Raw genomic sequence first — 19,825 nt, 5'->3', positions numbered from 1 at the left:
CACCCCTCCAACCAGACATGCTTTATCAACTTATTTGCTGGATGCAGAGTTCAAGTGAAGGTCAAGCAAATCAGAGAGAATGCAGACTGTATTGCAATCATCGCTGATGGGTGGTCGAATGTTCGTGGGCAAGGAATAATTAACTACGTCATTTCCACCCCTCAACCAGTATTCTACAAGAGAACAGACACAAGGGACAACAGACACACTGGTCTCTACATTGCAGATGAACTGAAGGCAGTGATCAATGACCTTGGACCACAGAAGGTATTTGCACTGGTGACAGACAATGCTGCGAACATGAAGGCTGCTTGGTCTAAAGTGGAGGAGTCCTACCCTCACAGCACACGCATTGGCTGTGCTGCTCATGCATTGAATCTGCTCCCCAAGGACATCATGGCAATGAAAACAATGAACACACTCTACAAGAGAGCCAAGGAAATGGTTAGGTGTGTGAAGGGTCATCAAGTTGTAGCAGCAAAGTGAGAAGAATAAGAGCACCACATTGAAGCTGCCCAGCAACACCCGTTGGGGTGATGTTGTCATCATGTTTGACAGTCTCCTGAAGGGGAAGGAGTCTTTCCAAGAAATGGCCCTATCACAGTCTGCTGATATGGAAAGCCCCATCAAGAGGATCCTCCTGGATTATGTATTTTGGGGATAGAGTGGTAAGCAGCCTGAAACTCCTGAAACCTGTTGCCATTGCACAGATTGAGGGAGACGATGCCATCCTGTCTGATGTTCAGACTCTGCTTGCAGATGTAAGAGAAGAAATCCATATTGCCCTGTCCACTTCACTGTTGCCCCAAGGAGAGGAAACTGCAGTTCTGAAATACATCAAAAAGCATGAAGACTTCTGGCTGAAGCCCATACATGCCGCAGCGTACATGTTGGACCCCAAGTATGCAGGCAAGAGCATCCTGTCTGGTGCAGAGATCAACCAGGCCTATGGTGTCATTACTACCTTGTCTCGCCACCTTGGCTTGGATGAGGGCAAGGTTCTTGGCAGTCTGGCGATGTACACTTCCAAGCAAGGGCTTTGGGATGGAGATGCAATATGGCAGTTGTGTCAACATATCTCATCAGCCACCTGGTGGAAGGGACTTTGTGGATCAGAGGCTCTTTCCCCTGTTTCCTCCATCATCCTCCAAATCCCACCAACATCAGCCGCCTCAGAGCGCAACTGGTCCTTGTTGGGAACACACACACCGAAGCACGCAACAGGCTGACCAATACAGGGGTTGAAAAATTGGTGGGCAAATTTGAGGCTTTTTGAGCCTGACAAGAAGCCATCCTCAACAAGGTTGGAAAGTGACAGTGAAGATGATGCCTCAGTCTGATGTTCAAGAGGTGGACATTGAGGAGGTCCAGGGAGAAGACATGGAAACCTGAGAGGAAGACAATCAAAGCTTTAGTTTCTAGACTATCATTTTACAGATGTATGTTTAAAACATTTTTGGGAGATGCGATGGATCATTCAATATTCCCTTTTGTTGTTCAGTGAAATCATCCCATGTGAAGAGTCAACTCATTTAATTAAAGTTCAATTCGTAACTAAATTGTTTTTTTATTTCTATTGGAAGGATTAAATTGCAAATTATTATGTCTACTTATAAGGTAAAATGTTTGTTTCTGTCTCCATATATGGTAAATATGTCCAATGCAAAAAAACATTTAAATGTTATTAATATTCATTTGCATATATTTCTGTTAATTCCCATCTATTCCCACGGAAAGTTTCCACCTCTGAATTTTCGCTACAATGTGCAACCCTACTGACAGTCCCAAATTGTGTTGCTTATGTCAACAATGGACTAATAGTTTTTGGGTGTAATTTTCCTTTTAACCTGTTGGGGGTAGGGGCAGTATTGACACGGCCGGATAAAAAACGTACCCGATTTAATCTGGTTACTACTCCTGCCCAGTAACTAGAATATGCATATAATTATTGGCTTTGGATAGAAAACACCCTAAAGTTTCTAAAACTGTTTGAATGGTGTCTGTGAGTATAACAGAACTCATATGGCAGGCAAAAACCTGAGAAGAGTCCTTACAGGAAGTGGCCTGTCTGACAAGTTGTTGTTCATCTTGGCTCTTTTTATTGAAGACTGAGGATCTTTGCTGTAACGTGACACTTCCTACGGCTCCCATAGGCTCTCAGAGCCCGGGAAAAAGCTGAATGATATCGAGGCAGCCCCAGGCTGAAACACATTTATGCTTTTGGCAAGTGGCCGATCAGAGGACAATGGGCTTAGGCGCGTGCACGAGTCGACCCCGTGCTTTATTTTCTTTCCTCTTTTTACCTAAACGCAGATTCCCGGTCGGAATATTATCGCTTTTTTACAAGAAAAATGGCATAAAAATTGATTTTAAACAGCGGTTGACATGCTTCGAAGTACGGTAATGAAATATTTAGATTTTTTTTGTCACGAATTGCGCCATGCTCGTCACCCTTATTTACCCTTTCGGATAGTGTCTTGAACGCACGAACAAAACGCCGCTATTTGGATATAACAATGGATTATTTGGGACCAAACCAACATTTGTTATTGAAGTAGAAGTCCTGGGAGTGCATTCTGATGAAGAACACCAAAGGTAATCAAACTTTTCTAATAGTAAATCTGACTTTGGTGAGTGCTAAACTTGCTGGGTGTCTAAATAGCTAGCCCTGTGATGCCGGGCTTTCTACTGAGAATATTGCAAAATGTGCTTTCACCGAAAAGCTATTTTAAAATCATACATATCGAGTGCATAGAGGAGTTCTGTATCTATAATTCTTAAAATAATTGTTATGCTTTTTGTGAACGTTTATCATGAGTAATTTAGTAAATTTTTTTGTAAATTCACCGGAAGTTTGCTAGTTCTGAACGTCACATGCTAATGTAAAAAGCTGGTTTTTGATATAAATATGAACTTGATTGAACAAAACATGCATGTATTGTATAACATAATGTCCTAGGGTTGTCATCTGATGAAGATCATCAAAGGTTAGTGCTGCATTTAGCTGTGGTTTGGGTTTATGTGACATTATATGCTAGCTTGAAAAATGGGTGTCTGATTATTTCTGGCTGGGTACTCTGCTGACATAATCTAATGTTTTGCTTTCGTTGTAAAGCCTTTTTGAAATCGGACAGTGTGGTTAGATTAACGAGAGTCTTGTCTTTAAAATGGTGTAAAATAGTCATATGTTTGAGAAATTGAAGTAATAGCATTTCTAAGGTATTTGAATAACGCGCCACAGGATTCCACTGGCTGTTACGTAGGTGGGACGATTTCGTCCCGCCGGCCCTAGAGAAGTTAAGTACCCACTGTCTTCCCCCTGTCTCTATAGACAGATGGAGGTTCCTCAGTAGCCTGTGGTCTGCGGACTACCAGAACTGCTCAGGCCTAAACAAACTGTGGTACTGAAATAAACCTGACACACAAAAACTAGTCTTTTGCCTATTCCAATAGAACCTATTAGCAGAGATGCAGTCTTATGGCTTTAAATCCAATTGCATAACTAAGAGCTTGCAAACCATTAGACTACAAAGGGAAGCACAACCGCGAGCTGCCCAGTGACACGAGCCTACCAGACGAGCTAAATGGCTTTTATGCTCGCTTCGAGGCAAGCAACACTGAGGCATGCATGAGAGCATCAGCTGTTCGGACGACTGTGTGATCACGCTCTCCGTAGCCGACGTGAGTAAGACCTTTAAACAGGTCAACATACACAAGGCTGCAGGACCAGACGGATTACCAGGACATGTGCTCTGGGCATGTGCTGACGAACTCGCAGATGTCTTCAGTGACATTTTCAACATGTCCCTGATTGAGTCTGTAATACCAACATGCTTCAAGCAGACCACCATAGTCCCTGTACCCAAGAACACAAAGGCAACCTGCCTAAATGACTACAGACCCGTAGCACTCGCGTCCGTAGCCATGAAGTGCTTTGAAAGGCTGGTAATGGCTCACATCAACACCATTATCCCAGAAACCCTAGACCCACTCCAATGGGCATACCGCCCAAACAGATCCACAGATGATGCAATCTCTATTGCACTCCACACTGCCCTTTCCCACCTGGACAAAAGGAACACCCATGTGAGAATGCTATTCATTGACTACAGCTCAGCGTTCAACACCATAGTACCCTCAAAGCTCATCACTAAGGAACCTGGGACTAAACACCTCCCTCTACAACTGGATCCTGGACTTCCTGACAGGCCGCCTCCAGTTGGTGAGGGTAGGTAGCAACACATCTGCCATGCTGATCCTCAACACTGGAGCTCCCCAGGGGTGCGTGCTCAGTCCCCTCCTGTACTCCCTGTTCACCCACGACTGTATGGCCAAGCACGACTCCAACACCATCATTAAGTTTGCTGACAACACAACAGTGGTAGGCCTGATCACCGACAACGACGAGACAGCCTATAGGGAGGAGGTCAGAGACCTGGCCGTGTGGTGCCAGAATAACAACCTATCCCTCAATGTAACCAAGACTAAGGAGATGATTGTGGACTACAGGAAAAGGAGCACCGAGCACGTCCCCATTCTCATCGACAGGGCTGTAGTGGAGCAGGTTGAGAACTTCAAATTCTTTGGTGTCCACATTAACAACAAACTAGAATGGTCCAAACACACCAAGACAGTCGTGAAGAGGGCACGACAACGCCTATTCCCTCTCAGGAGACTGAAAAGATTTGGCACGGGTCCTGAGATCCTCAAAAGGTTCTACAGCGGCAACGTCGAGAGCATCCTGACTGGTTTCATCACTGCCTGGTACGGCAATTGCTCGGCCTCTGACCGCAAGGCACTTCAGAAGGTAGTGCATACGACCCAGTACATCACTGGGGCAAAGCTGCCTGCCATCCAGGACCTCTACACCAGGCGGTGTCAGAGGAAGGCCCTAAAAATTGTCAAAGATCCCAGCCACCCAGTCATAGACTGTTCTCTCTACTGCCACATGGCAAGCGGTACCGGAGTGCCAAGTCTATTGACTATTTGCATTGTGCCCCCCCAACCCCTCTTTTACGCTGCTGCTACTCTCTGTTTATCTTATATGCATAGTCACTTTAACTATACATTCATGTACATACTACCTCAATTGGCCCGACCAACCAGTGCTCCTGCACATTGGCTAACCGGGCTATCTGCATTGTGTCCCACCCGCCAACCCCTCTTTTTACGCTACTGCTACTCTCTGTTCATCATATATGCATAGTCACTTTAACCATATCTACATGTACATACTACCTCAATCAGCCTGACTAACCGGTGTCTGTATATAACCTTGCTACTCTCTTATTTTCAAATGTCTTTTTACTGTTTTATTTCTTTACTTACCTAGACACACACACACGCACCTTTTTTTTTTCACACTATTGGTTGGAGCCTGTAAGTAAGCATTTCATTGTAAGGTCTACACCTGTTGTATTCGGCGCATGTGACAAATGAACTTTGATTTGAAATATCGTAAACGTAATAGGAGCAGTTGGGGCTAGATTCACACTTCATCACTAGCTGTGGGACGCTGCTCATGGATATATCACAGACTTCTGTTATCAGAGCTCTGTTTAGATACGGCAGTTTTCACTCATCTCAGCGCTTATAGGGAGGATTATTGCAGGGCTTTCCTCTGACCTGTGACAACTGAGAGACACCAGAAACCACCCCAGTGGTCTTCTGGTGTTGGCTTCAAAATCTTTCATTTCAATTAGGGGGCCTACAGACCACGTCAGTAGCCTGTGGAGAGGGTGAAAGTGGTGTGTCCTGGTCTGACGGCGTGCCCTGCTTTCATGTCAGCGGGATGTCCATTGGCTGGTTAATAGTCCAATGCACTGGAGAAGCTTTAGGAAAGTGGATTGAGAGGGGCTATTTCAGAGGGGCTATTTGAAGGAAGTATTTTTTTTTTAATATATAATCAAATGCTGAGGCAATTTATCGGAATTTTAGCTATATAACCAAATGCTGAACAGTCCTTCTAGATTCCTCAACCTTCTCTATTCATTCAGTTTAATGTATTTCTTGCAGCAAGGACGTACTCTGTTTGACTTCACCTCCGCGATTGTAGCATATCTCGGCCATGAGAATGAGGTATGAGAGTTATGTAAAAGCTCATTCGTATTCCGCAAGCTCTGGGTACTTGGAGAATAAGCTGATGATAGAGAATTCATCCCTCTTTTCCCAAACGTAGGCTTTTCCAGGCAAAGGAAACAACTCTGCCAACACAAACAAACAAACAGTGACAGGGCGAGACGGCTTGTTAAACAACACACAGATTCCTGTCGGTTCATTCAAGCACAGGAAATCTAGCAGGTTCGTTGTTTTATTTATGGTAATTGCCAGTCATCCTTTAGAGACTGGCAAGTCCTTTTTCCCTGAGTGAGTGACTGACAAACAGTGGTCGAGGTGACGATGGCGGTTGAGTCAATTTGAGTTCACACTTGATTTTAAGGTTAATTTCTGTGCCATAGCAGGACTCTCTTCCGCTGGTGTCATCTGCTCACTGAAGCAGGTAATGAATCTGGATCTAACTGAAGGTTTTACTGTGCAAGAATCCTTGTCTCTTTATTTGTCTTTGTATTTAATACAGTAGGCAATGTCAGATACATCATACTGTATGGAGTCAGGTGATGAGTTTATTCTTTGGGTGCAGTATGTCTTTGATCTGCCCCCTATATCTCCCTCCAGAAATGTTTCAGCACGGTTGTTACCCAGGGGCTGACCCTTAGCAACCTTTCCATGGTATCACTGTCATGTAGAACCATGTTAATTATTAGAAAGAACAAACTGTATCCCAAAGGTATTTTCTAGGAAGAAAATCTCTTTTTAGTATTTCTCTTTTTGAAATGAGACATGCCTTTCATAAGTCCTACCGTATGTCAGTGCCTTACTTATTAGATATAATGAATCTCCATAACCTCAGAATCGTTGGCTGCTTTGTGTGAACATGCTTGAACATTACTGTCTGTTCCTTGTTCTATTTCATCTCATGGGTGAATCAGATTGGAGACACCTACAGCGTGTTCCTCTCATGCAGCTTTGATCACAGAACCAGCTATGATTACAACCCACCCCAACTAAAAATTGGTGACTCAATCAGGATACTGCTGTAATAACTAGGGTTTGGCAGCCAGATGTTCATACTGTTTCTGTACCATACCGGGGTATAGGTATTACCGGGAGTGTGGGTCAGAAGGTTGTGGGTTTGCAGACGAGTAGGGGTGGACAGATCTCCTTTATAGTTTCAAGCATTGCATGAATTTATCATCATATTTGCAGGTATAAAAATGTCATGCAATTGTATGTAATTTTTTGTAAAAAAAAAGAAAGACAGGTGTTTGTTTTTTTTTCACCCCTTTTTCATGGTATCCAATTGTCTCATCGCTGCAACTCCCGTACGGACTCGAGAGGCGCAGGTCGAGAGCCGTGCATCCTCCGAAACACAACCCAACCAAGCCAGACTGCTTCTTGACACAATGCCCACTTAACCCAGAAGCCAGCCGCACCAATGTGTCGGAGGAAACACCGTACACCTGGCAACCGTGTCAGCGTGCACTACGCCCGGCCCGCCACAGGAGTCACTAGTGTGCGGAGATCCCTACCGGCCAAACCCTCCCCTAGCCCGGACGATGCTGGGCCAATTGTGCGCCGCCCCATGGGTCTCCCGGTTGCGGCCGGCTGCGACAGAGCCTGGACTTGAACCCAGAATCTCTAGTGGCACTGCGTTGCAGTGCCTTAGACCACTGTGCCACTCAGGAGACCTTGTCATTTTAGATATTAGCAGAATCTTTTTTTAATACCACACAAATTACCAAAATTACAGGCTAAAAAATGGACCGAGAGGTCTGTGTGTTCATCTCATCATATTTCTCCAATGCCAAATCAGTGTGTCTTGTTTGCAAAGAAACTCACTAGTTTGCAAATAATTAAATCTGAGGCGTCATAAGGAACCTGAGCATGGTACGGTACTTTCAAAAGTTAGGCCTAACTTTCTACCCCAGACAAAGTAAGCCTACCGATGCAGAAAAATGTAAGCTTTAACTGCTGGCTACTCTTCTTCGGGGGCTTAAAACCTGTTGGGGCTCGGGGGCAGTATTGAGACATTTTGAAAAAAATATGTGCCCATTTTTAACTGCCTCCTACACCAACTCAGAAGCTAGGATATGCATATTATTAACACATTCGGATAGAAAACACTCTGAATTTTCTAAAACAGTTTGAATGGTGTCTGTAAGTATAACAAAACTCATATTGCAGGCAAAAACCTGTGAAAAATAGATCCAAAAAAAATGTGAATTTTGTGACTGTACTATTTAGTGTCATTGTTTTATAGATACCATAGTGAGAAAGGATTCATTTCGCAACACCTACGGCTTCCACTAGATGTCAACGATCTTTATAAAGTTGTTTGAAGCGTCTATGATAAACAGAGAGCAAATTAGAATGCAAGGAAGTTGACATGTCTTCACTTCATTCTTTTGCGCCTGCGCATAAATCTGAGAAGCGTGAGTTTGTCATTATTGTTTATCTAGACATAGGATAGGTTGTGTGAAAATATTACTGATGTTTAACGTTAAAAATGGACCAAAAGATTAATGCTAAACAACGTTTGACATGTTTGAACGAACGTAAATAGATTATTTACTAGGTTTTTTTAGCTTTTCGGCGTGATTTTACAACCCCCCACCACGTTTTGTGGGAGCATAATGAACGCTAACTACTTGGTGTTATTTGGACATAAATTATGAACTTTGTCAAAAGAAACCACATTTGTTCCGGACCTGGGATTCCTGGCAGTGCCTTCTGATGGAGATAATCAAAGGTAAGGGGATATTTACAATGTTATTATCGATATTAGATGATGCTAACTGTATAGCATAGCTTATTGTTCTTAGCATAGCACCCCGTTTATTGCAAAATGTGATTTCCCAGTAAAGTTATTTTGAGATCTGGCCATTCGGTAGCAATTACGAGATGATAATATATTATTCTTTGAATGACAAAATTATAATTTACCAATGTTTTCGAATAGTAATTTTGTTATGTTCACCGGAAGCATTTCAGAGAAGAAAAAAATCTGAATTTCACGCTACTGTAAAATGCTGTTTTTGGATATAAATATGAACTTGATGGAACAAAAAATGCATGTATTGTATAACATAATGTCCTAGGAGTGTCATCTGATGGAGATTGACAAAGGTTAGTGCATAATTCTAGCTGGTTTCTGCTTTTGGTGACGCCTGACCTTGAATTGAAAATGGATGTTTGTACTTTTGTGGCTATGTACTGTCCTAACATAATCTAACTTTATGCTTTTGCCGTAAAGCCTCTTTGAAAATCGAACAATGTGGTTAGATTAAGGAGATGTTTATCTTTTAAATTGTGTAAAATAGTTGATTGTTTGAGAAATTGAAATTATTAGATTTTTGATGTTTTGAATTTCCAGCCTTGTTAGCAATCCCGACTCGGGGTTCATTGCTAACCTGTAGCCCCAACAGGTTTTAACCCAACGAGAGAAGGTCACAAGTGTTTCCCTAAAAGCTGTCTGGGTTTAAATATCTCCTATTATACAGAAAGGGAATAGCTTAATCAGTTGATAGTGACAGAATTCCAGTGCCTTTCGGAAAGTATTCAGACGTCTTGACTTTTTCCACATTTTCTTTACATTACAGCCTTATTCTAAAATTGATTCAATTGTTTTTTTTTCATCAATCTACACACAATACCCCATAATGACACAGCAAAAACACGTTTATATATATATATATATATATATATATATATATATAAACGGAAAGATGACATTTTACATAAGTATTCAGACTGTTTCCTCAGGCCCTTCTACCCTGATTGCTCAGTTTGCCCAGTTGGCCAGCTCTAGAAAGAGTCTTGGAGGTTCTAAACTTCTTCCGTTTAAGACTGATTGTGTTCTTGGCTACCTTCAATGCTACAGAAATATTTTGGTATTCTTCACCCGATCTGTGCCTCGACACAATCCTGTCTCGGAACTCTTGGCTTGTTTTTTTTCTGACATGCACTGTGGGACCTGATATAGACAGGTGTGTGCCTTTCCAAATCATGTCCAATCAATTGAATTTACCACAGGGGGACTCCAATCAACCTGTAGAAACATCTCAAGGATGATCAATGGAAACCGGATCCACCTGAGCTCAATTTTGAGTCAGAATACTTATACAGCAAATGGTCAGAATACTTATGTAAAGATATTTGTTTTTTTTATTTAGTACATTTGTAAATGTTTCTAAAAACCTGTTTTTGCTTTGTCATCATGGGGTATTGTTTGTTGATTGAAGAGGAACATTTTATTTTATACATTACAGCTGTATTCTAAAATGTGGAAAAGGTTAAGAGGTCTGAATACTTTCTAAATGCACTGTTTGTGTTAATCCCTTCATTTACACGCTAATTGAAAAGACAGATCACCTGTGTGGTGCTGTGATTATCTAAATGAATAACACTGTCTGTTGGCTATGTAGCCTAAATGACAACCCATTAGCTATAGCCATTATCTATTTGTTTAAGTAACAAACTGACCAGGAAACAGGACAACATGATTGCTATGATCTGGCCAATTTATTTTTGAATGCTCCTCAGCCGATTTGCTATAAAGGCCTGAGTGGGTGGGAAAATGTTTAAATGGCCCATATGTGGGGGAAAAAGAGCTCAAATGTCATACAGCCTAAGACGCTGAAATTGTACACACAGTACTTTTATTTCCTTTGCGCTCTCTCCTTTTAAAAATATATTTTTATATTTAATTTTGCCCGAATTAAGGTATGCTAACAGGGACATTTATCGTGCCTTCCGAAAGTACACATACCCCTGATTTACTCCATTTTTTTTTTTTTTTTTTTTGTCTGAATTCAAAATGGATAAATAGATTTTGTCACTCATTTACATACAATACCCTTAATGTCAAATAGAAATGTTAGCACATTTTTTGAAAATGAAATACAGAAATATCGAATTTACATAAGTATTCACACCCCTGAGTCAATACATGTTAAAATCACATTTTGGCAACGATTTACAGCTAAGAGCTTTGCACGCCTGAGTTGTACAATATTTGCCCAGTCTTTTTAAAATTCTTCAAGCTCTGCCAAATTGGTTGTTGATCATTGCTAGACAACCATTTTCATGTCCTGACATAGATTTTCAAGCCAATTTAAGTCAGAACTGTAACTTGGCCACTCAGGAAACTTCAATGTCATCTTGGTAAGCAACTCCAGTGTATATTTGGCCTTGTGTTTTAGGTTATTGTCCTGCTGAAAGGTGACAATAACCTCTCCCAGTGTCTGGTGGAAAGCAGACTGGACCAGGTTTTCCTCTAGGACTTTGCCTGTGCCTGCTGCCTTCTTTCTTTTTTTTTTATCCTGAAACTCTCCAGTCCTTAATGATTACAAGCATACCCATAACATGATGCAGCCACCACTACGCTTGAAAATATGGAGAGCGATACTCAGTAATGTGTTGTATTGGATTTGCCCCAAACATAACACTTTGTATTAAGGACAGAAAGTTCATTGCGTTGCCATTTTAAAAAAAACATTTTTTTTTTTGCAGTATTAATTTTTCCTTGTTGCAAAAAGGAAACAGGTTTTGGAATGTTTGTATTTTGTAAAGGCTTTTATTTCTGTCAATTAGTCTAGTATTGTGGAGTAACTACAATGTTGCTGATCCATCCTCAGTTTTCTCCTATCACAGCCATTAAACTCTAACTGTTTTTTTTAAAGTCACCATTGGCCTCATGATGAAATCACTGAGTGGTTTCCTTCCTCTCCGGCAACTGAGTTAGGAAGGATGCCTGTAAGGGATATTCAATGTCTTTTTTTTACCCATCTACCAATCGGTGCCCTTCTTTGCGAGGCATTGGGAAAAACCTCCCTGGTCTTTGTGGTTGAATCTGTTTTTGAAATGCACTGCATGACTGAGGGACCTTACAGATCCTTGTATATGTGGGACACAGAGATTAGGTCGTCATTCAAAAATCATGTTAAACACTATTGCACACAGGGAGTCCATGCAAATTCTGTGACTTGTTAAGCACATTTTTACTACTGAACTTATTTAGGCTTGCTTTAAGAAAGGGGTTGAATACTTAGAAATTTCATTTTTTTAAATAAATGTGTAAAAATGTCTAAACAATTCTACTTTGACATTATGGGGTATTGTGTGTAGGCCAGTGACGACAAAAATCGCCATTTTAAATGCAGGCTTTAACACAACAATGTGGGAAAAGTCAAGGGGTGTCTGAGCATTTGCCCTCCCTTGATAATTTTTGAAAATATATAATAGCCATTCAGCGTTGAGCTAAACTGAGTGCGCTCAGCTGTAAATGGTCCTGGCGCACTGAAAACGTGTCAAGGGAAGCCAGTTTGGATTAGGCTTCAGACCAATCACATCAGAAGCCAAACATCATTGACGGAAAAAATAAAATAATTGTGTTGTCCTCCAGTGGCCAGCTTGCTAAAATCGGACCTTTCCTAAATTAGCCATGGATGGAGATGGGGATTTGGACTTGTGGTTTTACTTAATTCTCCGTACTCACCAATTATTATAATAGCGATTCTGATCCAACCATGAGAGGATGGCAGTTCAACGTGTAGTATGCTAATGTTGACTAGCTGGCCTGGTGCATCGTTGCCCATGAAGTTAGGCGAGCAAGCAATTTAGCCAGGTAGCCTAGGACAACAACTGTGTACTGTATGACAGTCGTAGACCGTTTAGATTAGATTGTTTTTAGTATCTTTTAGTTGTCACTATTAGACTAAGCATAGGTGAGTTGGATAATGTTTAAATTAAAATGGTGCTGGAATAGGGGAGGCAACTCCTGTTTTCTTTGAAACTTGCGGTAACTCTCTGTGGTTCTAAATCAAAAGTTGTTTAGTAGTCCAAAAATTTTGGAAACATTAACTTGCTTGACCATTCTGTAGGTAATGTAACTTTTTGTTACATGCAATGTTTTGTGGACTTCACCGGACAGATGTTGCTCTCCGGTTTTGTGATGAAACAAAGGTGTGGTTGAATTTATTCTGCCACTGTATCTTCTTATTGTCTCGGCCTTAGGCCTATATATCACATTGTCAAGGCATAATGAAGTAACAGGGTATAGAGCAAACAACGCAACTATCACAACACATACGTTGTAATATAGCTTTTTTGGAAGGACTTTCCCAGTGATTTTTACCCACGCTCCTGTATAGGTTTGCATTTACTTCATTGGAGAATTATATGGAGAGTTGAATGACGTTCTCTCTTTAATATACTATAATGATTCCTAAATGATCAAATTCATTTTATTCTCAATTAACACAGTGACGGCAAGTGCTTTTTGTTGTTCTCTTATTGACCCTGAGAGGAATAACCTATTCCTTTCCTTTGGCTTAAAAACAAACAAACTAGGTAGGCGTATTACACTGGCCAGGACAAATTATTCATGTATACTTCAGAAGTATCTCATCTACATCTCAGAAGGTAGAACCAACCCTAGACAAGACTCCTTAATAATAATCATTATATTTACTTCACAAATACTAATCAAATCAAAATATACACTGCTCAAAAAAATAAAGGGAACACTTAAACAACACAATGTAACTCCAAGTCAACCACACTTCTGTGAAATCAAACTGTCCACTTAGGAAGCAACACTGATTGACAATACATTTCACATGCTGTTGTGCAAATGGAATAGACAACAGGTGGAAATTATAGGCAATTAGCAAGACACCCCCCAATAAAGGAGTGGTTCTGCACGTGGTAACCACAGACCACTTCTCAGTTCCTATGCTTCCTGGCTGATGTTTTGGTCACTTTTGAATGCTGGCGGTGCTTTCACTCTAGTGGTAGCATGAGACGGAGTCTACAACCCACACAAGTGGCTCAGGTAGTGCAGCTCATCCAGGATGGCACATCAATGCGAGCTGTGGCAAGAAGGTTTGCTGTGTCTGTCAGCGTAGTGTCCAGAGCATGGAGGCGCTACCAGGAGACAGGCCAGTACATCAGGCGACGTGGAGGAGGCCGTAGGAGGGCAACAATCCAGCAGCAGGACCGCTACCTCCGCCTTTGTGCAAGGAGGGGCAGGAGGAGCACTGCCAGAGACCTGCAAAATGACCTCCAGCAGGCCACAAATGTGCATGTGTCTGCTCAAACGGTCAGAAACAGACTCCATGAGGGTGGTATGAGGGCCCGACGTCCACAGGTGGGGGTTGTGCTTACAGCCCAACACCGTGCAGGACGTTTGGCATTTGCCAGAGAACACCAAGATTGGCAAATTCGCCACTGGCGCCATGTGCTCTTCACAGATGAAAGCAGGTTCACACTGAGCACGTGACAGACGTGACAGAGTCTGGAGACGCCGTGGAGAACGTTCTGCTGCCTGCAACATCCTCCAGCATGACCGGTTTGGCGGTGGGTCAGTCATGGTGTGGGGTGGCATTTCTTTGGGGGGCCGCACAGCCCTCCATGTGCTCGCCAGAGGTAGCCTGACTGCCATTAGGTACCGAGATGAGATCCTCAGACCCCTTGTGAGACCATATGCTGGTGCGGTTGGCCCTGGGTTCCTCCTAATGCAAGACAATGCTAGACCTCATGTGGCTGGAGTGTGTCAGCAGTTCCTGCAAGAGGAAGGCAATGATGCTATAGACTGGCCCGCCCGTTCCCCAGACCTGAATCCAATTGAGCACATCTGGGACATCATGTCTCGCTCCATCCACCAACGCCACGTTGCACCACAGACTGTCCAGGAGTTGGCGGATGCTTTAGTCCAGGTCTGGGAGGAGATCCCTCAGGAGACCATCCGCCACCTCATCAGGAGCATGCCCAGGCATTGTACGGAGGTCATACATGCACGTGGAGGCCACACACACTACTGAGCCTCATTTTGACTTGTTTTAAGGACATTACATCAAAGTTGGATCAGCCTGTAGTGTGGTTTTCCACTTTAATTTTGAGTGTGACTCCAAATCCAGACCTCCATGGGTTGATAAATTGGATTTCCATTGATTATTTTTGTGATTTTGTTGTCAGCACATTCAACTATGTAAAGAAAAAAGTATTTAAGATTTTCTTTCATTCAGATCTAGGATGTTGTTTAAGTGTTCCCTTTATTTTTTTGAGCAGTGTATTAGTCACAGGTAGACCTTACAGTGAAATGCTTACTTATGAGCCCCCTAACCAACAGTGCAGTTTCAAGAAATACGGATAAGAAGAATAACTAGTTGACTGCACATAGCATGGATACAGTACTGACACTTACTCTGCAGTGGTTGTGTATGGGAGATGAACATGCACCGACCCAGACCTCTACTTTCTGAGATTACACATACTGAATCAAATGAATAAATAAAGTAAACCTATTTTTTTTTTAAATAAATTGTAATTTAAAAAAAATTTAAGGATAAAATAATATACATGTAGTCACGTTCATAAGTATCTGGACTTTGACACAATGTGCATTATTTTGTCCCTTTTGGATTTGAAAGGAAACAATCAAGATGTGCTTTAAGTGTAGACATTTGGGGCAGACGTCGGGTCAGATGAAGTGAAGAAGAACAGATATCACGAAAGTTTTGTCTAGCAACAGAGGTGTATTAGCTGTTCAGATGTGTAAGGAGGAAGGTTTAAGTACTAGTGCTTGTGTGAAGATGTCTTGGTCTGTTCATCTGTCTGACCATTTGGGTGAATAAACTTGGTTTGAGCTTTACTGATCGTCCGTGAGTTTTTACTCTTTATTTAGAACCTAACAGTTGGCGCTGCGAGCAGGGTTCACCACGATTTACAGTCGAACTAGGGATTCCGAATCAGTGAAGCAGGTGTCGGAACTGTGCCTACCTTGTTTATCACTCATTCTGACATCATGGGGAGATGAGCATCGTAGGCTGAACCAATTATAGGATACGGACCTAGAAAGCCTGAGCTTATTCAGTAGTCCCATTTTGTATTACGACCGGTCTTAGTTTTATGGTATATAGTCCCGGAAGGTAAGCCCGAGCAGGCTGGTACCTGCAGATGGTAAGTCCTAGGGGGTTGGTTCCCTACTAGACCCGTAAAGAGGCGGTGAAAGCCCAGGCCGTTGAGGGTGTGTGGATTGTTATGCTTGTGTACTAGTACCGTAGGTTGTAAATAAGTAGTCCATGGAGAAGGACAACCGGGGGGAATGTGGATGGTGATAAGGTTGCCTATACATTCTAGAAGGAAGCCACATTCATTTATTTTAAGCAAGAAGATATTCAAACGTGTGATCATGATTTGTGTGTATTGGCAGTAGCAATACGGAGAGAGGTTGGTTGAACCGTGACAGATTATGTGGAAATAGGAAGACAACTGTGAATAATTTTGGTAATGTGTGTTATCAACAACAGTGATTATTTGAGGCGCATCACTGGAATAATACATTAGGTCACCTTTATTCTCCAGTAATACATTTGCAGACAAGGTACCAAGTGCCGTGACCAATTTAATAGGCACATACTGTACCATAACAACTCTGGGGAAGTGGGTGTCGCTACCTTAGAAAATAGTTAATAGAAGGCGTGTATTAAGGAGTGAGGATATCTAAATACTCTGAACACTGTCGGGAGAGGCTTCGGAGTAAAGAGGGGCTAGAGGAAGAACACTTTACTAAAAGTTATTGGGCCGCACAAGCGTTCGACCAAATCGGCTCGAATATGGAGAAACATTGAGCAAATTGGTCAGCATTTCCCTGCTGACGGAAAATTCCAATCTAATAGAGAATACAGAGATGCAATTGTGACTTGGCACAATGACATGAAATAAGAATCAACGCTCAATACACCAGCGTTTTGATGTCGGCATTCTATCAACAAAAAAGACAAACCGATAAGGCCAAAATTAGATGTACTCCGCTGCAAGAAGACTGGGTACGTGAGTACATTGATAGAATTTGTACATCTGGTTTGAAACCTGTTTTTCAAAACGGCAATTGCGGGGTTGTGGATGAAATAGAGCAGTATGCTTTGAGAGTGGAATCTTAACTCTGCTCAATTCGCGGTCGTGCGAGGCGTTAACACTGCCACAGTGAAAGTCACTAACAGTGGTTTCAATGGCCAAGGTAATACACAGAAACAGGGAGGGAAAAGTATGGCGACAGATCCCTGTTTAGATGTGGGGCCGTTGGTCATTGGAAGAATGAGTGTAGAATGATAATGAAGACTACTGCATTCGGAGGGAATGCTGCTCTGCATTTTTTGACAAAAGAACCAGCAGCGAACACTTGTAAGCAGCGGGGCAGAAAACGCTCATATAGCGGTGTATGGCCTTGGTTCGATCGATAGTGGTTCATAGTGATGAGTTTCTATGTGAAGGGAGACGTAGGAGGCAACATCTCACAACGTTCTAATAGATGCCTGGGATCAAATGTCACGGATTCCTTATGATGAGAAATAGGCTACATTTACGCCCGGGAAAAGTGGCACAATTAGCAAGGTAACGGGTAGCATCGAAAGCGATACGATTACTATTTGTCTTTAAACATAGGACCAGTAACAATACCCGGATAATTTTACATGGGAGGAAGTGGAGCCGATTTTTGGGGTTGGATAATCCTTGCGAGAACTAAAGACAATGGAGTCTAAAAGGTAACAAATAAAAAATCAGGCCAAACTCAAATCTTTTGGGGGGGGGGTAATCTCGTGAAGCATTTTAATTTGTTTTATTATTCTAAAATATATTTATAGAAGGGATGAGGGGTCATAAGAAATTTGAGTTGGTGTTACCAAACCTAAAATTACCTTTTTAAAATGTTGTATTGCGGTGGTTATGGTATACTCGGTTGCGAGATAAATGTCGCTGTGTCTAAAGGGAGTACACGCTAAATAAAGGATGCATAAACGATGGAGTCCCCCAAGCTAGGCTTGATATAGATTGATACAAACTTTTATAAAATATAACATTTGATAAAAAATAAAAAACGGGCCCCTTATTTACAAGTATTCAGACCCTTTCTGCATTATTGAAAGTCCCCAAGAACAGTGGCCTCCATCATTGTTAATGGAAGAAGTTTGCAACCCCTGAGACTCTTCATAGAGCTGGCAGCTTGGCCTACTTGAGCAATTGGGGGAGAAAGTCCTTGGTCAGTGACGTGACCAAAAATCCGATGGTCACTCTGACAGAGCTCCAGAGTTCCTCTGTGGAGATGGTTGTCCTTCTGGAAGGTTCTCCCATCTCTGCAGCACTCCACCAATCAGGCCTTTGTGGTAGAGTGGCCAGACGGAAGCCACCCCTCAGTAAAAGGCCGCTTGGAGTTTGCCAAAAGGCACCTATAGGACTCTGACCATGAGAAACAAGATTCTCTGGTCTGATGAAACCAAGATTGAACTCTTTGGCCTGAATGCCAAGCGTCATGTCTGTAGGAAACCTGGCACCATCCCTACGATGAAGCATGGTGGTGGCAGCATTGTGCTGTGGGGATGTTTTTCAGCGGCAGGGACTGGGAGACTAGGCAGGTTTGAGGAAAAGATGAACGGGGCAAAGTACAGCGAGATCCTTGATGAAAACCTGCACCAGAGCACTCAGGACCTCCGACTGGGGGCGTAGGTTCACCTTCCAACAGGACAATGACCCTACGCACACAGCCAAGACAGCGCAGGAGTGGCTTTGGGACAAGTCTCAATGTCTTTAAGTGGCCCAGCCAGAGCCCGGACTTGAACCCGATCGAACATCTCTGGAGAGACCTGAAAATAGCTGTGCGGCGACGCTACCCATCCAACCTGACAGAACTTGAGGGTCTGCAGAGAAGAATGGGAGAAACTCTCCAAATACAGGCAGTGGTGTAAAGTACTTAAACTACTTTAGTATTTTGAAGTATTTTTATTTATCTGTACTTTACTTTTTATATTTTGACAACTTTTACTTCACTACTTTCCTAAAGAAAATAATGTACTTTTTACTCCATACATTTTCCCTGACACCCAAAAGTACTCGTTACATTTTGAATGATTAGCAGGACAGGAAATTGGCCCAATTCATGCACTTATCAAGATAACATCCCTACTGCCTCTGATCTGGCAGACTCACTAAACACACATACTACGTTGGTAAATGATGTCTGAGTGTTGGAGTGTTCCCCTGGCTAAAAAAACAAGAAAATTAAACCAGGCAGCACCATTTATGTAAGGAATTTGAAGTGATTTACTCTTTTTTTTTTTTTTTACTTTTGATACTTAAGAATATTTAAAACCAAATACTTAGACCATGCTCAAGTAGTATTTTACTGGGTGACTTTCATTTTTACTTGTCATTTTCTATTAAGGTACCTTTTACTTTTACTCAAGTTTGACAATTGTATACTTTTTCCACCACTGAGTACAGGTGTGCCAAGCTTGTAGCGTCATACCCAAGAAGACTCGAGGCTGTAATCACTGCCAAAGGTGCTTCAACAAAGTACTGAGTAAAGGGTCTGAGTACTTATGTAACTGGAATATTTTTATTTTATTTTTATTTTTTAATACGTTTGCAAAAATGTCTAAACTTGTTTTTGCTTTGTCATTATTGTGTGTGTGTGTGTGTTGATGGGGGGGAACAATTGAATCAATTTTAGAATAAGGCTGTAACGTAACAAAATGTGGAAAAGGTCAAGGGGTCTGAATACTTTCCAAATGCACTGTTATGGTGCTATATCAGGATTCAAAGTGAAACGGGAAAAAACAACTGATAATGCTAATTTCCCAAAAAAATTCAAATATGAAAAATAGATTTCAGTGGAAATTTGATTGATTAGGATCCCCATTAGCCGACGCCAATGGCGACAGCTAGTCTTACTGGGGTCCGACACAAAGCAAAAAATGGGGAAACAAAT

At 42.0% G+C, this 19,825-nt stretch overlaps 1 protein-coding gene across 8 annotated transcripts in view; it reads left to right on the top strand.

Annotated features, from left to right (window-relative positions):
- LOC106611026 (calcium permeable stress-gated cation channel 1) overlaps positions 1–19,825 on the top strand; it is an 85,246-nt gene that overhangs the window by 31,365 nt on the left and 34,056 nt on the right. The window contains exon 1 of one of the 8 annotated variants that reach the window (XM_014210832.2): positions 16,424–16,889. The exons of the other annotated variants lie outside the window; for them this stretch is intronic. Within the exon in view, the coding sequence (XP_014066307.1) occupies positions 16,815–16,889 (75 nt within the window). The 5' untranslated portion in view covers positions 16,424–16,814. Of the gene's footprint in view, positions 1–16,423; positions 16,890–19,825 lie in introns of those variants that run through there. 8 annotated transcript variants of the gene reach the window in all.

This window comes from Salmo salar, chromosome ssa09 (genome assembly GCF_905237065.1).
Source record: "Salmo salar chromosome ssa09, Ssal_v3.1, whole genome shotgun sequence".
NCBI lineage: Eukaryota > Metazoa > Chordata > Actinopteri > Salmoniformes > Salmonidae > Salmo > Salmo salar.
Note: the sequence above shows the minus strand (reverse complement) of the source record. Positions and strands in the feature narration are given on the sequence as shown.